The 22,469-nt window shown below is 39.8% G+C and overlaps 1 protein-coding gene and 5 long non-coding RNA genes across 7 annotated transcripts; 3 read left to right on the top strand and 3 right to left on the bottom strand.

The window, feature by feature from the left end:
- Positions 1–1,393: 1,393 nt before the first annotated feature.
- On the top strand, positions 1,394–4,114 carry LOC307013755. Its single transcript, XR_013801051.1, has 4 exons — positions 1,394–1,787; positions 2,361–3,680; positions 3,787–3,897; positions 4,054–4,114. It is a non-coding gene; the product is annotated as an uncharacterized lncRNA (long non-coding RNA).
- Positions 4,115–4,286: 172 nt separating this feature from the next.
- LOC307013725 lies at positions 4,287–5,591 on the top strand. The gene is made up of 3 exons (XR_013801036.1): positions 4,287–4,705; positions 5,035–5,096; positions 5,400–5,591. It is a non-coding gene; the product is annotated as an uncharacterized lncRNA (long non-coding RNA).
- Positions 5,592–5,736: 145 nt separating this feature from the next.
- Positions 5,737–8,078, bottom strand: LOC307013724. The gene is made up of 4 exons (XR_013801035.1): positions 8,003–8,078; positions 7,700–7,844; positions 6,674–6,800; positions 5,737–6,367 (listed from the first exon to the last, which is right to left on the bottom strand). It is a non-coding gene; the product is annotated as an uncharacterized lncRNA (long non-coding RNA).
- Positions 8,079–8,286: 208 nt separating this feature from the next.
- LOC307046069 (uncharacterized protein) lies at positions 8,287–11,716 on the bottom strand. 2 transcript variants are annotated; one of them, XM_079692217.1, is made up of 11 exons: positions 11,647–11,716; positions 10,720–10,921; positions 10,443–10,516; positions 9,895–10,174; positions 9,764–9,814; positions 9,621–9,674; positions 9,441–9,514; positions 9,258–9,329; positions 8,795–9,000; positions 8,515–8,611; positions 8,287–8,428 (listed from the first exon to the last, which is right to left on the bottom strand). In XM_079692217.1, the coding sequence occupies exons 4-11, from the start codon at positions 10,069–10,071 to the stop codon at positions 8,353–8,355; spliced, it is 807 nt and encodes a 268-aa protein (XP_079548343.1). In that variant the 5' UTR covers positions 10,072–10,174; positions 10,443–10,516; positions 10,720–10,921; positions 11,647–11,716; the 3' UTR covers positions 8,287–8,352. The 2 variants fall into 2 exon arrangements, with proteins under 2 accessions (XP_079548343.1, XP_079548344.1); XM_079692218.1 differs by lacking the exons at positions 10,443–10,516; positions 10,720–10,921; positions 11,647–11,716 and having other exon boundaries at positions 9,895–10,415.
- A 2,369-nt stretch (positions 11,717–14,085) lies between these two features.
- Positions 14,086–15,223, top strand: LOC307046072. The gene is made up of 2 exons (XR_013810066.1): positions 14,086–14,286; positions 14,594–15,223. It is a non-coding gene; the product is annotated as an uncharacterized lncRNA (long non-coding RNA).
- On the bottom strand, positions 14,364–21,104 carry LOC307046071. The gene is made up of 7 exons (XR_013810065.1): positions 20,720–21,104; positions 19,468–20,138; positions 19,303–19,348; positions 18,819–18,910; positions 18,602–18,712; positions 17,802–18,453; positions 14,364–15,560 (listed from the first exon to the last, which is right to left on the bottom strand). It is a non-coding gene; the product is annotated as an uncharacterized lncRNA (long non-coding RNA).
- Positions 21,105–22,469: the final 1,365 nt, after the last annotated feature.

The raw sequence follows: 22,469 nt of genomic DNA, 5'->3' as shown, positions 1-22,469 counted from the left end.
AGGAAAGCGGGCACGGGACGAGAATTTTTTGGACACCGTCGAGGCGATGGAGGACCAGCGTGCGGTGTTCAAAGACGCTATGCACGTGGAGCAGATGGCCCAGTTAAGCAAGGCCCATGAAATGGAGGACAAGACGCTCATGATGATGGAGCGCCAGGCGGAAGTGTTGATGCGGCAGGTGGAGCCAGTGGTGTAGTCTACGTGATACGCTGGTATACGCCGTATACCCACTAGAAAATGCCAGTGATTTCCGTATACCCTCTTAAAAATGAGCGATGATACGTAACAACATCATTTTGTGACTGTGCTTTCACGCTTTCGCCCCTTCTGTGTTAATACTTTTGGACTTCTGGGGCTTCCGTCGCCTTTGGCCTGTTGCTAGGCAACAGCAACACACTCTGTTCGGCTCTGACAAACCCCACGTTTCTCTAACGTTATCAGAATTTGATCCGTCCACCATTCAAGTTCGCGGAGCGCTAAACAGGAAGCAAACATGAAACGAAAACAGACGACAATATTTCAATGTTTTCCTAAGTTTTCCCCTATTACCATTACAGAAGAAGAGCCAGGTCGGGCGGCTGTCCTAAAGGTGAAAGAGAACGAGCCCGGCGCTACCGCAAATTTACCCGGTAAGTGAAATTAGCATGGTTATCATTAACGTAACTGTAGCTAACTAGCTAATTTGCTAGCTAACTTGATCAACGTTAGTGTGGTGGATCAATTGAAGAGAAAGAGAGCGAGATACTGTGTGTGTGTGTGTGTGTGTGTGTGTGTGTGTGTGTGTGTGTGTGTGTGTGTGTGTGTGTGTGTGTGTGTGTGTGTGTGTGCACCTTTGTTAATTAAGAGGACTTTTGGTATGAATACACACCGACATTAGCCAGACATTTTTTATTAACAAGACAACCAGTAGGGTGTGTGTGTGTGTGTGTGTGTGTGTGTGTGTGTGTGTGTGTGTGTGTGTGTGTGTGTGTGTGTGTGTGTGTGTGTGTGTGTGTGTGTGTGTGTGTGTGTGTGTGTGAACATACCGATTTGTTTTATTAAAACATTTCCCTTTTTGCAACATGGAGTCAAATGCTTCAATATTGTGTCATGAGACACTACTACACCACATTTCAAATAGATATAACCCATGAAATAATATTATAAATATTTAGGGATTGAGATTGTGAAATCTAAAAAGTACCTTTGTGTTAATCTGAACAATAAACTGGACTGGTCGGATCACTGCTGCTATCTACAAGAAGAGACAGAGCAGACTGTATCTGCTGAGGAGACAGGTATTTTGGAGTGCAGGGGGCACTACTTCAGACCTTCCATGACTCTGTGATGGCATAAGCAATCTTTTATGCTCTGGTCTGCTGGGGCTGCAACATCTATGGCGGCAAATCTCTGTCATAAATCGCGAGGGCATATGAGATCCACGCGAGAACAAGTCAAGCAGCCGCGGACATATATTATTTTCGCGAGCACTAAAACGGCACTCGCGCGAGAGCAATATTGAAGCCTGCAGGGGAGAAACATGCCTTGAGCATGTGCAGCACCTACATGAGCTCTCCTTTGTCTCCTGCGCTCTCGCGAGCAATTCCTGCTCTTCTGCTCGTGAAACTCTGGCCTGCTCTCGCGCGCGGAGAAATGTTAGCAAGTGGGCGTACCGTGTCCCAGTAACGCCAAATCTAATTGGTTACACCCCTCCTCTTTTATGATTGGCCGTTGTCTGGATTTAAACCTAAACCAGGAAGTCCCTCCAACCTCCAACGTGATGAAATATGGCTGTGGAAACGTCTCACGTAAGTTACTTTACTTTACTAATGATTATTTTTAATAAAAGGCATGCTTCTGTATTCTGTGGTTATTCCACAACAGCCGTCCTTACTTATAAATGGATTGAGTTTTTTAGATAATACATTTTTATACATATTTTTCAAAAGTATTCAAACAATTCTATTATAAAGATAAGAACCAATTAACTTTTCGGTCTTGACATATGATAATATAAAATGTAGCTTTCAAAAACAGAATTTGGAATTAATAATTTTGATTACTTTAGCAAAATATTTTATTCAAAAATGTCGCTTTTTCAAAATGTCCCCAGTTTTTATTGCCTTTCTCAAATAAATAATACTATACAAAAAAAGTATAAAATGATGCAAATGTAAAAAAGCCCAAGAAGTTTCTTGGCACTTTCATTTCTGAATGAACTCTTTTTTTTCTGTTCAAATGCCCTCAGCTTATTTTTTGGAATGTTTATGATGATGTTTATGTGCCTTATTCTGTATTTGACATAATTGTTTCAATAAAGATTTACCACATTTCTTAAAAATATAATTAAATACTATTTAATACTTTATTTTTCTTCACAGCATATTCTGAAACGGCAGATCCTGGAGAGACTCCTGTCGAAGTTTGAGCTTGCACTCATTCGAGCACCACTTGACCTGGATTTGCTGGAGTTTGCATGTCGCCAGGAGCTGTACCTCCTGCAAGCACTTTTGAGACATGTTGACATACCGCAAGGAATAATCCAAGCTCTTCAAGAGCTGTTTGGACTACTTAGGCAATATTTAGATTCAGAAGCCCCAAATACAGCAGTGGGATCAGTTATTGGTCGAAGAGGACCTCCTAAGTTTGAAATTGAGAGGCAGCAGTTGGTTGAGATGTTGGGGACAAACCTATCGGTGCCTTGCATTGCTAAGCTGCTAGGTGTTTCTTCCAGCACAGTCTTTAGAAGGATGAGAGAGTTTGGCTTATCTGTTTCAGAAATGTATAGCTCCATCAGTGATGAGGAGTTGGATAACGTGGTCATATCCATCAAGAATGACATGCCCACTGCTGGATACCGAATGGTCAAAGGACGGTTGTTATCCATTGGTCTACGTGTACAATGGACAAGAATGGCTGCCTCAATGCATCGAGTGGATCCCATAGGCATCCTCTCCAGACTGGCTAGTCTGGGCTGTGTTGTGAGGAGAAAATATTCAGTGCGAGGGCCTCTGTCGCTTGTGCACATGGATACCAACCACAAATTGATACGGTAGTGGTATTTATATTTCGCTAAGTAATTAAGAAATAATCTCTTTGTAATGTCCCAGTTTTGGAGAATCAGTGTTTCAATTCCAGAGTGCTATAACAGTTTGTTCTTTGGTTTTCCAGTTATAACATTGTCTTATTTGGTGGAGTGGACGGGTATTCGAGAAAGGTAAGACTGCATTTCACTTCAGTAGACACACATTAAACAAACATGTATTTTTTGTACGAGTTTACGACTAGCTACTTAAAACCACAAAAGAGGTCCCAACGCTGTGTCCTGGCTTTGCTTAAGGAATTTGGTCCAAATGGAGAAAGTGTATGGACTAAAAAGGAAGCAGCAAAGTCAAAGTAGATATAAAGGAGATTTTGTGCATTGCCTATTTTTGCTGCACAAGTATTATGAGTCAGTATACTGTATGTCAGTATTGTTTGCTTATTTCTATTGCAACAGGAATTCTTTAATCTCTGCCTTTTTTTTCCTATAATACACAGTTTAACAGAATGCTTCCTAGTTATTGTGTGTAATTGCCCTATTCTTAAATATTCTCTGCTTTTCTGCAGGTAATGTACTTGGGTGCTTCGACCAACAACCGTGCGTCAACAGCCTATGGCTTCTTCTTAGAGGCAACACAAAGACATGGAGTGCCTTTAAGGTGAATTCACAGAAAAAAGCACTCTTTGGAGAAATAGATCAATACTGTGACACTTTTGGATGAGTATTTTCTTTGACAGTCCTTTGGTGAACTGTGTACATTTCAGGGTCAGAGGAGACCAAGGAGTAGAAAACGTACAGATCGCGAGATTCATGTTTTCGGTTCGCGGCACCGACCGTGGAAGCTTCATCTCTGGTAAAAGTGTTCATAACCAGAGGTAAATTGCAGCATCTTTAATTACTAATTAACTCAATTAGTGAGGTGAACTTATCTGATGTGTAGACCAAGCACCTTGCACTTAACCCATGCTAGGCCAGCATGAAAATAGATCACTTGAACTGGTTTTCCCTAAACCATTTATTTTCATCCATAGGATTGAGCGTCTTTGGCGTGATGTACGAGTCATTGTCATCAACAAGTACTCTGCGATACTGCTTTCCATCGAAGAGGATAGTCTGCTCGACATCTCATCAACAGACGACCTCTTCTGTGTGCACTACATCATTGTTCCCCGACTTCAGATGGACTTGGGGATTTTTACAGAAGGCTGGTACCATCATCCACTCAGCACTGAACGGAACCAATGTCCAGAGCAGTTATTAGACCCTCCAGAAAAACACGATTCTGCGATCGCAGAATTTACCGCATAATCAGCAAAATGGCGCAGATTTTTAAAAGGCCACATAATCCCCGCATTTTTCCACACAAAGTTGAGAAGAAAAAAAAGTTAACTCGTCTTGACGTGATGTCATCAGCTCGCGCATCACAGAATGTAAACAACACTGTATAGAGCTCATTTACAAACGAACATTTCTACTAAAGACCGGGCAAAAAGTGGGGGGAAACTATTCTGCACCCCGTGCAACTGTGTGTTGGAGCATAAGAGAAAATCGACAGTGACGACCCACTTTGATTCATTCAAACATTCGAAAATGCTTTCTGCTGCTGCGGACAAGAAAGCCATTCAACTCACGTTCACCGAGGGATCAACCTCCAAAACCCTTTCGAGGGCTACAAGAAACGAAGTGAGTAGCCTACAAGATTGAAGCTGGTCAGATAATGAACGAGTAAATGAAAACAGAATGAGGCGGAGAAGTGTGTGTGTGAGATTAAAATAGCCCAATTGCTTTTACAATAAATAAACATTGAATGTGTTTAATTGAATAGTAAAGGGGCTTAACATTGTTATTCTTTTCCCCCGCATATTTCGCATATTTCGCAACTTCCCGCAATTTCACCGCATAAAATCACATAAAAACCCCGCATGTTTAATCGCATAATCAAGGATTTTAGCCCGCATAATCAAGGAATTTAGCCCACATAATCAAGGATTTTTGCCCGCGTTTTTCTGTAGGGTCTAAGTTATGGCAACTTGGACTGATGCAGACAAACATTGATCAGCCGGAGAGCCCAGAGGTATTGATCTCGTTTCAGTATTACATTACATGTCACTTGTTAGACGCTTTTATCCAAAGCGACTTACATACTCAGTACTGTGGGCAATCCCACAATAGTAATTACTTACCATTTACTTTGTGTAATATACATTGTCAAAAGATTACTTTCTTTCCCTACTCTTGGCATGACCATTTTCTGGGCACAGTTTGTGTTATTTTAACTGCAAAAATAACACAAACTATTACTTGATGTCATTGTTCCACATTGTTTATAAGACATTTATTTCACCAAAGTGTTCAAAACCTCTGTTATTGTTATTAGGAGCCAGATGTTGACTGGGAAATTGCTGCTGACCACGATGGAGAAGAAGAGGATGCAGGGATTGTCGTCCCCGAATTCGACTGCCCTTTGAGTCCAGAAGACACAACTGAACTTCAATCAGTATTTCAGCAAATTGACCCAAACACTCCGGTCAAGGAACTGTACTTACTCTGCCGTGAGTATGTAGCTGAAAGATGTGGCTCTTAAGAAATACAGCTCCCTTAAATGACACAGATGAGGTCAAAGTAAAATTCCTGTGTTCAAAGTGTTACTTAAGTACCAAGAGTAAAATAAGTCATGATGCCGATTTCCGGATAGAGTAAAGTTACTTGGCACAACTGGTGACTGGGTTTTTATTCCATTAAATTGAAACAATTGACACAAAATACAGCTCAAAACTATAATGGTTCCCCAACTTCACCATTTGTTTCCAAAACATTTTGACTAGAACAGTATGTCACTTGAAAGTTTGACTGTATTCTCATCTTGAACAAATGAAAACCTTGTCAAATAAAGTCCAATAAAGACTGTCTAACCCTAACCCAGAAAACATCGATTCTATGACTTTTATGAGCGGCTAAACTCCCTGCTATTCATAACAGCCTGTGATATGATGCTCAGGAACTCTGGATATGAGCCGAGGTGCCTTGTCGGAAAGGTAATGGAGTTGGAGCATGCATTCACTACGGGAAAGCATACCGTGTGTGTACCATAGCGCACGCTGCAATCATGGTCGAACTCAATTAAGATTTTAAACATCTCTCTCTCTGTTGAGGTGATGGGGACGTGTGCCTGCCCCGTAAGCCATTGAAGGAAGCAACCAACAGTGATCTTGGGTTTTTCCTTCATCTCCTCTTCATCTTTTGCCGCTTCACCTGTAGACTCTGTCTCTCTTGAGTCTCTTTCATCACTCTCTGTTATCTTCACAGGGGTCCCCCTCTCTTCAACCACAAAGCTCTTTTCTTCCTCTAAAAACAAGTTGAAAATGAATACAAAGAAATGCATATATTCACCGAAGCAATGTCAATAAATATGGCTATTGTTTTTAAATTGTTTTTTTATGTGGATATTTTGAAGAAGAAAACCTCATTAGCCAGTCCTGCTTTAGTTATCATTGTTTCATCGCAACCATCATGATGCAAAGTTGTGTTTAAACTGAGACATGTAAACATGAATAAAAAGGGTATGCAAAGCTGTCATTGAGTTGCCTGTCGTAATCGGGGGTAAAATTCAAGAACAAATACGTTTATAAAATGTCAGGGCAGTAGTATCACCTTCTTCTTCAATGTGTTAGATGAAGTCTTGTAAAAAGTTAACAATCTTCGATTCCCTCTGGCGTCGCAGCGAGCCCAGCTCGCTGAAGACTGGAGATATGGCTCCCATCAGGAATTCAGCATCCGGCTTGGAGAGAGGAAAAAACAAAATGATGTATGCTCAAAGTTGGATGAGGTTAACCCTTTAATTGCCAGACCAAGAAAAAAAACTATGGAAAAATTATTTGTTTGCATTTTTTTATCAAATGGGACACACATAGCACATTTAAAAAAAAAAAGGTATCAATATTGATATTGATATAAAAAGTAATGTTAAGTGTTTTTCATAATTAAAAAAAAACGTGCTCATCTTACTGTAGATGCTGAATTGGCCTAACAGGAAACCACTGGCCTAACAGCAAATGTCTATATCCTGTGTTGGCCTAACTTGCTCATCTGTGTGCAACTTTGGGCTGTATGCCATGCATGAAAGCTGCTATATAAATTATTATCACTCTTTCACTCTGAGACTCATAAGGCAGTATAGATGTAGTAATAATGTAATATAAGATGTAGTAATATTACCATGAATCTATGTATTTACCATATTGTATTGGAAAACATCTCTGAAACTCTGAAAAAGTTATATTGCTAGTTTAGTTTGTTAAAACTTTTTTGGTGCATCAAGTTATCTAATTATGTTCAGTCAGTGCTCTGACATTAAAATATGTCAAATGATATGGTTACCTTACAAAATTTGACCAAAAAGAGTGATTTCTTCAGCAGTGATTTTTTAGCATGCCAACTTTCTCAGTGGAAAGCTGAATGGCTTTCTGTTCTAACCACAGTGACATCTAGAGGTTGTTTTGGGCATAACATGTCAACCAAATGGTAGAGATGGCTGAATCAGGTAGAGTTAAACTTTTAAAACATTTTTTCAACAGGATATCAAGACACAAAATGTGCTCTACCAAATGGTGGCGCTGGCTGTTAAAGGGTTAAGGTTTGAAATTCAGTGGTAAAATCAGCTGGAGACATAATACTGACCTTTTCATGAAGGCCAGCGACGAACAGATCCCTGAAATGCTGTGGTTGTTGTACTATCATCTCACACAAGCCATACAGCTTCATGCCTGAGCATATCTGCTGCAGCATTGGTAGAGTGCGGACCGATGAGTGCAAGATAATTGCCCTATAATTCAGTAACAGATAACAGCAATAATATAAAATCATACATAACAAAGGGAAAGAGTGACTGCACACTCTATATGAAGTATGAGTGTAAAGGAATAATTGATTGGTTTTAAACATGGGTTGTTATGGGTTAAATCACTTCGCATATGTACATACTTTATTATGTCTTCCTTCCTCTCCCACGTTGCAGGACCACTGTACCCGCATGCTGTTATCCGATCCAGAAAGTCGTACATAGCTTCAGGTTCAGCTATCTCAACCTTTGCAATTAGAAAAACAGTATCACACAGTAGCTCATGGGAGCCTTAGCTTATTTTAAGAATTAGAAAATATTCACACTACAAAGAGGTGTGTGTGTCAACCATACTAAAACAAACGTCATGTTATATGAAGGAGTATCTGAGGAGAAGACAAATATGACCTCTTCCATAAGCTGGCTGACCTCTGGATCAGTCACATCTTCCTTGGAAATGGAATCTCTATCAATCTCCCCAGTGGATATGTATTCATAGCACCACTTTGAAAAAGTTAGGTGGAGGACCACCTTGTACTATACTGACTGCCATAATCTCTCCAGCTGTCCTGCATTAACAAAGTTTAATCAATGCATAGACATTAATAAATGAAATAAACATCGAAAAGACATTGCAGAACACAATTCTACATACTTGAAATGCTCTTTGTGGTAGTCCGTAATTGAGTACTTGGGGGTTTTCCCTGTACTCCCTCCCTGAAAAAACTTCCTTTCAACACCTGCCATCATTTCTATAATTGAAAGGAAAAGTGGATCAATACATTGATAATCTCAATTTGACCACTGTATATGTTAAAGAACAGCACGCGTCATGCAAAGCCCTTAACCTGTGCAAGCACAGAAATTGCATGCAACCAGAGAACCGCCACACACTGAGGAATATTTTCATTTATTATAAGTAGTTAAACATATACCTGTTAAGAATTCTTTCCTGAGAGCCCCATGGTCAATTCCAGACTCTCCAATGAAAGACACTCGGAGGTTTTTTTTGGGAGAAGACCTCTTCTGACGTCTCCACTGCCCTAAACCCCTTTCAAACATGTCCTCCCTAGTGACACTAACATTAAAGAGTGTCGTTGTGTCCACTCGTCCACTAAGTGTTTCGATGGCTTCAGCAAGACTTGAAGGAAACAATTAGAAGTTGATTAGACAACTGGATCCAAAACGTTTTCCTTTAAGAGACCCCTTTTGTATCATTGAGTAAACTGACGACCCCTGACTGATGTAAAATGGCGTCTTTTAAATGATATTCAAGGCATAACAATAACAATGCAGGGCAACTGATGAACAGTACAATTAACACAAATAGTGAACACAATAACTGCAGGACGTTTTTGTTTAAAATAAGCAATTACAGGTACATTTTAAGCATATTACCTTTTCTCTCGCCCTGTCAGTTCTTCACTGGCATGTTCTTCCAAATCGATAATTTGTGTCGACTGCAATGTACTGATGAGGGAAAAAATATTTCAATGGGGCATACCTTAATCATGGTTTACAATATCTAACACTGCAAGAAAAAAGTATATAAAGAATGTGCATAATAGGAGAAAAAAAAACCTTTCTCTACAAGTGCTGGCATGTATTTCAACCAAATACTCAGGAAATAACTCTGAGCACAATGGACAGGCCACCTTTAAAAATACAGAAAAGCAGAGCAAATATTCAAGTGAATTACTGAGACGCAGAAACCTTCATCATCTGCAATAATGTAATTGATAAATAATGCCCTGATTTTACCTTAATATCGATTTTAGAACAGGAGGTCCTACACGGGAGCACACTTGGAGAAGCCTATAATAAAATGTAGAAAGACTGCCAATTAATGACACATACAATGAAAATTGTTTAGAAACAAACACCTACAATATTAGTGAGCTTACATTCCCAGGATTGCTTGTAGCTGGAGACTCATCTAAATCTGGGTCCAGATCCTGAAAATTGTAACCAGTTAAAAAAGCTGTCGATTCAGGATGATAATGATCCTGCATAGTTATTTGTGGAATAACATTACCGGTTCCAGATCCATGCGGTCAGAACAGCTGCTTGGTTCACACTCTTGTGCATGTAAAGCCAACAGCTGGACAGGCATGCTTAGATGACACGTGGCACATCTGGCTTTTGGCATATTTTCGAACTCCTTCGATGAGTAGGGCAAGGGGGAGGTGTCCAAAGTGTCCTGGATGGGCATTATATAGAGACAGCCTTTTCCACCTAAAGCTTTGGCAAGGTAGGCCCCGTGTAACCCTCTGCCTCAGGTGCCAAAACACTTAATTTCCACTGACCTGATCCTCCTATGTGGGAATACAAACAAGTTGATGTTATTTAATGCACAGAATGTTCTAGGGGAGGCAGTTGATTTTAACAAGATGCACACTTGCAGTGTTAGGCTTTCTCATGGATTGCTAAAAACAAGAGGGTAGGTAAATATGCTAACCATCAAGGGCATTAATGAGCTATTATAAGAGCAGCTATTGTAGGAGAAGATAGAGGGTATAAATAGGATTTAACTGCAGAAATACTAGACCACAGTTGAATTTACTAAGGGAGATTGTATCTTACCAGCAGCTTTATGTTGGCCAGGCCCCTTCCAATGGTATCATTTTGGAATATGATTCCATAAGTATATATGATATCTATGTGGGAAGAGCAAAACAAGTGTGCAGTTAGAACTATAACCCTCCACACATGTCACCACTGTTGAAGCTGATTTGTGACCAGTAGTACTTCAGTGGATTGGGAAACTACAGTAATACATAAAAAATGTCCCCAAATTGGGATCAATAAAGTGCTTCTTATATTATCTTGACTCCTTCCCTTATTATTTGTTCTATCTTACCTGGGAGTGGTCAGCATTTTCGGGGATATTGAGAGTCCTCCTACCAAGTCCAGCCTGGAGAAGGACCATTTCATCCGATGACTTTGGTGTTCTTTCTGTGCTCTTATTGAGCAGAAAGAACTGGATTGGGGTTGACCTAACAGCCCTTCTTTTGGGAGATGGGGTATAACTTTTACCCGATTTGAATAGGCCGGGGAAAGCCCTGAGGAGTTGAAAACAATGTGTAAGAGACGGATTTAAGAAGCTGTTATACAATATATTCATTCTAAACAATCTGAAGAGCGTTAATTTCTATGAAAAAATACCCTGAATTATAGTCAATTGCCGAGTTATTACAATGGCAATTCAGTTCAGAATTATCTTTATTTCCTAACGGATCCAAACCTGGCCATATTTTGTTCCACTGTATTTCCTGCTGTAGAAGGAAAGCCAGGGGTCCTTTGTTGCTTCTGCCCCTGGACTGCCTGACGCTGCCTTGTCCCAGCCTGCTGCCTGTTGCCAAGAGCAGACTGCTGCTGTCCCTGTATAGTAGGCTGTCTGTTGCCCACCTCCACCTGCTCTCCCTGAACCTGTACTTCATCTGTGAACACAATTTAAAGATGTCTATGATTCCCTAGAATTAAATAAACTGAGTACTAAATACATAAAGTAGTTAGAATATATAAAGGCTTCATTAATTAAACATTACCCAGATAGTCACAAGCTCTGAAAAATAAATAGAAGAAGAACAAGAAGAAGATGAACCTTTAATTATCCCCCATGGGGAAATTCAGTTTTTCACTCTGGTTTTAATATAGGTTGGTAAAACTGTCACTGAAACACCTCGGCGTGCTTCCGCCGGCCAAGACTGCAGCTGTAATTTTTTGTAAACGACTGACCATTAGATGAATCTGTGAAGACAAGTGATCTCCCCCTAGTTTCACTTACGATTTTGAGAAGTTGGTTCAGCCAAGGCACTTCTCAGCAACTCAACGACACGCCTGGCAGCATTTTGTAACTGTTAAAATAGATAGCATTTTTCATTTTATCATTTATTTCAATCGGGACAATGCACATAAATGAACACTTTAGACAAATAACGCTTCAAGTGTAAATGGATCATGTCTTCCTATACTGTCTATTCTGTCTTGCTGTTTTTAAATTATTGTCTTGTTGTTGCGCACTGGCACTTTGAGTCGATGTAATTTCGCTGTACTTTTTACAATGACAAATAAAGTATCTATCTATCTATCTATCTATCTAAAACAGACACAAACAAGAAATAGTCAAATTGATTGTCACAATCACAGTGCAAAGACATGTCGTCTTGTTTATCCAGATCTGCTAACAGTTAACTTTAGCTAACTTTTATTATTGCGGGCAGACAGCTGTGTCACTTTCTTCTTATACCGTGGCTTGTAAATAATGTAATGTCAATATCAGTGATGCAAACACAGGTATGGTGAAAAAAGAGAGAACTATTCGAAGCAGGAAAAAAACAGCGTAATATACCATCTGACAAAGGCCTCTGCTATAATGCTTCAATTAACTGTTCTTTATAATATACTCAGATCAATAGAGACATATATGTTAAGTTATAAATCAAGGGTTTTTATTATTATTTACAGCAGGGGTGGGGAACCTTTTTCCTTTCAATTTTTACAACATCCTCCGAGGGCCGTACAAATTATTGAACTCAACCTCTGCTTAAAAAAAATAAAATCACAGCCAATTAATTTGGCCTTTCTTTCATGCTGTGCAAAGAAAAAGCAACCTCTTAATCCAGATATCTTACCATGACTCGCGCATGCATGCATGCATGTGCACGGTGTGGCATGACCACCAAAACAGAAAGATATGGACACAAGATGTGTGCAAATGTATTTAGTATCCTATCCATGTGAACATGATTTAAGTGGGGGGGACCTAACCTCCTCTAGGGGGGTCTGGGGGCATGCTCCCCCGGGAAGATTTTTTTTTTAAATATTGAAGTTAAAAGCATCAATCTGGTGCACTTTCAGAGCAACATGAGGAGATCTATGGATACATCTCTCAACACCCATTTGAAACAGAACTGTAAGCAGATTTTTCTTTTTGGATATTTTACAAATCACTTATTTTTAACAACTTTTTTGTTACTGTCATATAGTATTTTATACCTGTTTTTCATTTAGTCTCTAATGTCTAATTAATAATTATAATGATCATATCAAGGTGTGCCTTAACCTCACTGAGCTGAGGTTATTTGAGCCTCTCAGGAGAGAGCTCTCTTCCACCTGGTTGTAGAAAAGCTCTTTAAATTCGTTAGCATAGCTAGCTAACCAGAAGCAAATAACAACAAATCGCCACTGTGCTTACAACTAAAGACACAGCCACCAAACACTGCAGCATGTGTACGGCTCCTTATGGGTACTGCAATATTTGAAGAGCTGGAGCGGCGTTCCGGTGCTCTCCGTAAGCACGTCTAGTCTACACTTATGGCGGCAAATCTCTGTCGTAAATCGCGAGGGCATGTGAGATCCACGCGAGCACAAGTCAAGCAGCCGCGGACATATATTATTTTCGCGAGCACTTAAACGGCACTCGCGCGAGAGCAATATTGAAGCCTCAAACCTTAACCCTTTAACAGCCAGCGCCACCATTTGGTAGAGCACATTTTGTGTCTTGATATCCTATTGAAAAAATGTTTTAAAAGTTTAAATCTACCTGATTCAGCCATCTCTACCATTTGGTTGACATGTTATGCCCAAAACAACCTCTAGATGTCACTGTGGTTAGAACAGAAAGCCATTCAGCTTTCCACTGAGAAAGTTGGCATGCTAAAAAATCACTGCTGAAGAAATCACTCTTTTTGGTCAACTTTTGTAAGGTAACCATATCATTTTTGACATATTTTAATGTCAGAGCACTGACTGAACATAATTAGATAACTTGATGCACAAAAAAAGTTTTAACAAACTAAACTAGCAATATAACTTTGTCAGAGTTTCAGAGATGTTTTCCAATACAATATGGTAAATAGATAGATTCATGGTAATATTACTACATCTTATATTACATTATTACTACTGCCTTATGAGTCTCAGAGTGAAAGAGTGATAATAATTTATATAGCAGCTTTCATGCATGGCATACAGCCCAAAGTTGCACACAGATGAGCAAGTCAGGCCAACACAGGATATAGACATTTACTGTTAGGCCAGTGGTTTCCTGTTAGGCCAATTCAGCATCTACAGTAAGATGAGCACGTTTTTTTTTTATTATGAAAAACACTTAACATTACTTTTTATATCAATATCAATATTGATACCTTTTTTTTTTAAATGTGCTATGTGTGTCCCATTTGATAAAAAAATGCAAACAAATAATTTTTCCATAGTTTTTTTTCTTGGTCTGGAAATTAAAGGGTTAAGCTCATCCAACTTTGAGCATACATCATTTTGTTTTTTCCTCTCTCCAAGCCGGATGCTGAATTCCTGATGGGAGCCATATCTCCAGTCTTCAGCGAGCTGGGCTCGCTGCGACGCCAGAGGGAATCGAAGATTGTTAACTTTTTACAAGACTTCATCTAACACATTGAAGAAGAAGGTGATACTACTGCCCTGACATTTTATAAACGTATTTGTTCTTGAATTTTACCCCCGATTACGACAGGCAACTCAATGACAGCTTTGCATACCCTTTTTATTCATGTTTACATGTCTCAGTTTAAACACAACTTTGCATCATGATGGTTGCGATGAAACAATGATAACTAAAGCAGAACTGGCTAATGAGGTTTTCTTCTTCAAAATATCCACATAAAAAAAACTATTTAAAAACAATAGCCATATTTATTGACATTGCTTAGGTGAATATATGCATTTCTTTGTATTCATTTTCAACTTGTTTTTAGAGGAAGAAAAGAGCTTTGTGGTTGAAGAGAGGGGGACCCCTGTGAAGATAACAGAGAGTGATGAAAGAGACTCAAGAGAGACAGAGTCTACAGGTGAAGCGGCAAAAGATGAAGAGGAGATGAAGGAAAAACCCAAGATCACTGTTGGTTGCTTCCTTCAATGGCTTACGGGGCAGGCACACGTCCCCATCACCTCAACAGAGAGAGAGATGTTTAAAATCTTAATTGAGTTCGACCATGATTGCAGCGTGCGCTATGGTACACACACGGTATGCTTTCCCGTAGTGAATGCATGCTCCAACTCCATTACCTTTCCGACAAGGCACCTCGGCTCATATCCAGAGTTCCTGAGCATCATATCACAGGCTGTTATGAGTAGCAGGGAGTTTAGCCGCTCATAAGAGTCATAGAATCAATGTTTTCTGGTTAGGGTTAGACAGTCTTTATTGGACTTTATTTGACAAGGTTTTCATTTGTTCAAGATGAGAATACAGTCAAACTTTCAAGTGACATACTGTTCTAGTCAAAATGTTTTGGAAACAAATGGTGAAGTTGGGGAACCATTATAGTTTTGAGCTGTATTTTGTGTCAATTGTTTCAATTTAATGGAATAAAAACCCAGTCACCAGTTGTGCCAAGTAACTTTACTCTATCCTGAAATCGGCATCATGACTTATTTTACTCTTGGTACTTAAGTAACACTTTGAACACAGGAATTTTACTTTGACCTCATCTGTGTCATTTAAGGGAGCTGTATTTCTTAAGAGCCACATCTTTCAGCTACATACTCACGGCAGAGTAAGTACAGTTCCTTGACCGGAGTGTTTGGGTCAATTTGCTGAAATACTGATTGAAGTTCAGTTGTGTCTTCTGGACTCAAAGGGCAGTCGAATTCGGGGACGACAATCCCTGCATCCTCTTCTTCTCCATCGTGGTCAGCAGCAATTTCCCAGTCAACATCTGGCTCCTAATAACAATAACAGAGGTTTTGAACACTTTGGTGAAATAAATGTCTTATAAACAATGTGGAACAATGACATCAAGTAATAGTTTGTGTTATTTTTGCAGTTAAAATAACACAAACTGTGCCCAGAAAATGGTCATGCCAAGAGTAGGGAAAGAAAGTAATCTTTTGACAATGTATATTACACAAAGTAAATGGTAAGTAATTACTATTGTGGGATTGCCCACAGTACTGAGTATGTAAGTCGCTTTGGATAAAAGCGTCTAACAAGTGACATGTAATGTAATACTGAAACGAGATCAATACCTCTGGGCTCTCCGGCTGATCAATGTTTGTCTGCATCAGTCCAAGTTGCCATAACTTAGACCAGAGGTGCCCAGTACGTCGACCGCGGTCGACCGCGGGGGCAATGCTGGTAGATCGCGAGTCATTCATAAAAATAAAAAAATCCAGCTCCGTTAAAATAGACAAAACAGCTTTTGATTCCTCCTCCCTTGGCCTCCCTGCCACTTAATTCAGGAGTTTACTTGATTGACAGAAAAAGCGACCTATTGCTTTCCAGTCTGTTAACCCAGAATGCAAAGCGATACAAAATCAGTCAAGTGCCGGGAGAGACAAACAACAAAATGAGTGCAGGAACGAGCAAAAAGCTAAAGACATACCACTTCCACACAGAATGGGAGGGAGAATCTTTTTTTGTGATGTCACATTCAAAGGTTATTTGCCTTATTTGTAAAGCAAGCGCCGCTCTGCCAAAGAAAGGTAACGTGGAGAGGCATTATCGGAGTGTTCACAAGGCATATGACAGCGACTTCCCTCCGAGTAGCGAGTTGAGAAAGAGAAAGGTCATGTATTATTGCTACACAAACATTATCTCTTTGTCTTAGTGTCGCCAACTCGTTTCTAACATGCAAAAAGACAAACAAATGCGTCTATGGTCGTGTATTTTCTATCTTTCCAATCCAGAAGAGATCTCTCTCTCCCCCGTCTGTTTGCAAGGGGGCGGGGCAGTTTACACACACGCAGCTGCTACATGCAGCAACACACGGAGGAGATGGTGGAGAGAAGCGCTCCAAGGTGTGGTTACATGTTACCCGTCTTGAGGTGGACAATGCTCGTCACCAAAAGTGTTTAGCATGTAAGGGCGGTAACACGAGCAATTTGTCTAAACATTTAGCAAAAGTGCACCACATTCAGACGGAGGAATGCACCGGGTTCGACTGTCTTTCTCGTAGCTCTGTAGCCCCATCCACGAGTAACGTTTCCACGTCAGGTGTTATGTATGCTAGCAGCAACACACGGAGTTAACTACATTATACAAACATGGGTTAATGATTAGAGGTAACTGAGTTATTTATTTTGTTAAAGTTTCAGCTATTCTGTTTACAGTTCTGTCATCACATTATTTAATACGATTTGTTAAAACATTGTTGTTTCTTTTGATGTGAAATATTATTTATTTAATTCAAATAAAAAGCAATGTTAATTTTGTTCACAATTTGTTCAGTTAATTTAATAATATATGTATTTTTGAATCAGGTATTCATCTTTATTGTCTTCATTGTTAGTTTCCACATGCCTAAAACAACCTCAAACTAAATCTAAAAGTTGATGGCTAAATAAGAGCGTTTGAGAAATTGTGCAAAGCACACAGCAGTAGTCCGAATAGTCGATTGATCGTTTCATTAATCTATAGATTAATCGATAATCAAATTAGTCGTTTGTTGCAGCCCTATTGTAGTTATCCCATGTAAAAATAAAACGTGTTATTCAGCAACCCTTGCAATTTGGGAATTTATTTTTGGTTGGTAGACCTCGGTTAGCTGGTCATTTCAAAAGTAGCTCACCAGCCAAAAAAGTGTGGGCAACCCTGACTTAGACCCTACAGAAAAACGCGGGCAAAAATCCTTGATTATGTGGGCTAAATTCCTTGATTATGCGGGCTAAAATCCTTGATTATGCGATTAAACATGCGGGGTTTTTATGTGATTTTATGCGGTGAAATTGCGGGAAGTTGCGAAATATGCTAAATATGCGAGGGAAAAGAATAACAATGTTAAGCCCCTTTACTATTCAATTAAACACATTCAATGTTTATTTATTGTAAAAGCAATTGGGCTATTTTAATCTCACACCCCCCCCCCCCCCCCCCACACACACACACACACACACACTTCTCCGCCTCATTCTGTTTTCATTTACTCGTTCATTATCTGACCAGCTTCAATCTTGTAGGCTACTCACTTCGTTTCTTGTAGCCCTCGAAAGGGTTTTGGAGGTTGATCCTTCGGTGAATGTGAGTTGAATGGCTTTCTTGTCCGCAGCAGCAGAAAGCATTTTCGAATGTTTGAATGAATCAAAGTGGGTCGTCACTGTCGATTTTCTCTTATGCTCCAACACACAGTTGCACGGGGTGCAGAATAGTTTCCCCCCACTTTTTGCCCGGTCTTTAGTAGAAATGTTCATTGGTAAATGAGCTCTATACAGTGTTGTTTACATTCTGTGATGCGCGAGCTGATGACGTCACGTCAAGACGAGTTAACTTTTTTTTCTTCTCAACTTTGTGTGGAAAAATGCGGGGATTATGCGGCCTTTTAAAAATCTGCGCCATTTTGCTGATTATGCGGTAAATTCTGCGATCGCAGAATCGTGTTTTTCTGGAGGGTCTAATAACTGCTCTGGACATTGGTTCCGTTCAGTGCTGAGTGGATGATGGTTCCAGCCTTCTGTAAAAATCCCCAAGTCCATCTGAAGTCGGGGAAGAATGATGTAGTGCACACAGAAGAGGTCGTCTGTTGATGAGATGTCGAGCAGACCATCCTCTTCGAGGGAAAGCAGTATCGCAGAGTACTTGTTGATGACAATGACTCGTACATCACGCCAAAGACGCTCAATCCTATGGATGAAAATAAATGGTTTAGGGAAAACCAGTTCAAGTGATCTATTTTCATGCTGGCCTAGCATGGGTTAAGTGCAAGGTGCTTGGTCTACACATCAGATAAGTTCACCTCACTAATTGAGTTACTAAAGATGCTGCAATTTACCTCTGGTTATGAAGACTTTTACCAGAGATGAAGCTTCCACGGTCGGTGCCGCGAACCGAAAACATGAATCTCGCGATCTGTACGTTTTCTACTCCTTGGTCTCCTCTGACCCTGAAATGTACACAGTTCACCAAAGGACTGTCAAAGAAAATACTCATCCAAAAGTGTCACAGTATTGATCTATTTCTCCAAAGAGTGCTTTTTTCTGTGAATTCACCTTAAAGGCACTCCATGTCTTTGTGTTGCCTCTAAGAAGAAGCCATAGGCTGTTGACGCAAGGTTGTTGGTCGAAGCACCCAAGTACATTACCTGCAGAAAAGCAGAGAATATTTAAGAATAGGGCAATTACACACAATAACTACGAAGCATTCTGTTAAACTGTTAATTGTAGGGAAAAAAAGGCAGAGATTAAAGAATTCCTGTTGCAATAGAAATAAGCAAACAATACTGACATACAGTATACTGACTCATAATACTTGTGCAGCAAAAATAGGCAATGCACAAAATCTCCTTTATATCTACTTTGACTTTGCTGCTTCCTTTTTAGTCCATACACTTTCTCCATTTGGATCAAATTCCTTAAGCAAAGCCAGGACACAGCGTTGGGACCTCTTTTGTGGTTTTAAGTAGCTAGTCGTAAACTCGTACAAAAAATACATGTTTGTTTAATGTGTGTCTACTGAAGTGAAATGCAGTCTTACCTTTCTCGAATACCCGTCCACTCCACCAAATAAGACAATGTTATAACTGGAAAACCAAAGAACAAACTGTTATAGCACTCTGGAATTGAAACACTGATTCTCCAAAACTGGGACATTACAAAGAGATTATTTCTTAATTACTTAGCGAAATATAAATACCACTACCGTATCAATTTGTGGTTGGTATCCACGTGCACAAGCGACAGAGGCCCTCACACTGAATATGTTCTCCTCACAACACAGCCCAGACTAGCCAGTCTGGAGAGGATGCCTATGGGATCCACTCGATGCATTGAGGCAACCCTTCTTGTCCATTGTACACGTAGACCAATGGATAACAACCGTCCTTTGACCATTCGGTATCCAGCAGTGGGCATGTCATTCTTGATGGATATGACCACGTTATCCAACTCCTCATCACTGATGGAGCTATACATTTCTGAAACAGATAAGCCAAACTCTCTCATCCTTCTAAAGACTGTGCTGGAAGAAACACCTAGCAGCTTAGCAATGCAAGGCACCGATAGGTTTGTCCCCAACATCTCAACCAACTGCTGCCTCTCAATTTCAAACTTAGGAGGTCCTCTTCGACCAATAACTGATCCCACTGCTGTATTTGAGGCTTCTGAATCTAAATATTGCCTAAGTAGTCCAAACAGCTCTTGAAGAGCTTGGATTATTCCTTGCGGTATGTCAACATGTCTCGAAAGTGCTTGCAGGAGGTACAGCTCCTGGCGACATGCAAACTCCAGCAAATCCAGGTCAAGTGGTGCTCGAATGAGTGCAAGCTCAAACTTCGACAGGAGTCTCTCCAGGATCTGCCGTTTCAGAATATGCTGTGAAGAAAAATAAAGTATTAAATAGTATTTAATTATATTTTTAAGAAATGTGGTAAATCTTTATTGAAACAATTATGTCAAATACAGAATAAGGCACATAAACATCATCATAAACATTCCAAAAAATAAGCTGAGGGCATTTGAACAGAAAAAAAAGAGTTCATTCAGAAATGAAAGTGCCAAGAAACTTGCAAAATTCTTGGGCTTTTTTACATTTGCATCATTTTATACTTTTTTTGTATAGTATTATTTATTTGAGAAAGGCAATAAAAACTGGGGACATTTTGAAAAAGCGACATTTGTGAATAAAATATTTTGCTAAAGTAATCAAAATTATTAATTCCAAATTCTGTTTTTGAAAGCTACATTTTATATTATCATATGTCAAGACCGAAAAGTTAATTGGTTCTTATCTTTATAATAGAATTGTTTGAATACTTTTGAAAAATATGTATAAAAATGTATTATCTAAAAAACTCAATCCATTTATAAGTAAGGACGGCTCTTGTGGAATAACCACAGAATACAGAAGCATGCCTTTTATTAAAAATAATCATTAGTAAAGTAAAGTAACTTACGTGAGACGTTTCCACAGCCATATTTCATCACGTTGGAGGTTGGAGGGACTTCCTGGTTTAGGTTTAAATCCAGACAACGGCCAATCATAAAAGAGGAGGGGTGCAATCAATTAGATTTGGCGTTACTGGGACACGGTACGCCCACTTCCTAACATTTCTCCGCGCGCGAGAGCAGGCCAGAGTTTCACGAGCAGAAGAGCAGGAATTGCTCGCGAGAGCGCAGGAGAACAAGGAGAGCTCATGTAGATGCTGCACATGCTCAAGGCATGTTTCTCCCCTGCAGGCTTCAATAGTGCTCTCGCGCGAGTGCCGTTTTAGTGCTCGCGAAAATAATATATGTCCGCGGCTGCTTGACTTGTGCTCGCGTGGATCTCATATGCCCTCGCGATTTATGACAGAGATTTGTATGGCGGCAAATCTCTGTCATAAATCGCGAGGGCATATGAGATCCACGCGAGCACAAGTCAAGCAGCCGTGGACATATATTATTTTCGCGAGCACTAAAACGGCACTCGCGCGAGAGCAATATTGAAGCCTGCAGGGGAGAAACATGCCTTGAGCATGTGCAGCATCTACATGAGCTCTCTCTCGCGAGCAATTCCTGCTCTTCTGCTCGTGAAACTCTGGCCTGCTCTCGCGCGCGGAGAAATGTTAGGAAGTGGGCTTACCGTGTCCCAGTAACACCAAATCTAATTGGTTACACCTCTCCTCTTTTATGATTGGCCGTTTTCAAATGAAGAGGGATATCGGAGCGGGAAAGCCCCGCAGAAGAAGAATGGCTGACGACAAGGAGGTACGTGCAAAAACCGGTACTTTTAGCTATGCATATAGAAAACAATGGTTTAACATAACTATCATTTTATCTGCTTGACGGGCATTTAAGATATTGACATTGCATTATTTACAAGCCACGGTATAAGAAGAAAGTGACACAGCTGTCTGCCCGCAATAATAAAAGTTAGCTAAAGTTAACTGTTAGCAGATCTGGATAAACAAGACGACATGTCTTTGCACTGTGATTGTGACAATCAATTTGACTATTTCTTGTTTGTGTCTGTTTTAGATAGATAGATAGATAGATACTTTATTTGTCATTGTAACAATTACAGCGAAATTACATCGACTCAAAGTCAAAGTGCCAGTGCGCAACAACAAGACAATAATTTAAAAACAGCAAGACAGTATAGACAGTATAGTAAGACATGATCCATTTACACTTGAAGTGTTATTTGTCTAAAGTGTTTATGTGCATTGTCCCTATTGAAATAAATGATTAAATGAAAAATGCTATCTATTTTAACAGATAGAGTTACAAAATGCTGCCAGGCGTGTCGTTGAGTTGCTGAGAAGTGCCTTGGCTGAACCAACTTCTCAAAATCGTAAGTAAAACTAGGGGGAGATCACTTGTCTTCACAGATTCATCTAATGGTCAGTCGTTTACAAAAAATTACAGCTGCAGTCTTGGCCGGAGGAAGCACGCCGAGGTGTTTCAGTGACAGTTTTACCAACCTATATTAAACAAGGTGTCCGCGGGGTCTTAAAAAGTATTAAAAGTTGATAAATCAATTTAGCGAAAATTAAGGCTATTAAAAAGTATTAAAAAGTATTAAACGGCATTTTCCAAGGTATTAAGAAGGTTCACAGTAACGACAACATGAAACACCCTTTAATTTACTGAAACGACATGTCGGGAAACCCTACAAGGCGGCCCCATGCATAGCGCGCCGTAAAATGCTGCTTATTATTTTAA

The sequence above is a fragment of the Notothenia rossii genome, assembly GCF_949606895.1.
Source record: "Notothenia rossii genome assembly, chromosome: 7".
NCBI lineage: Eukaryota > Metazoa > Chordata > Actinopteri > Perciformes > Nototheniidae > Notothenia > Notothenia rossii.
This window is presented reverse-complemented; position numbering and strand designations above follow the sequence as displayed.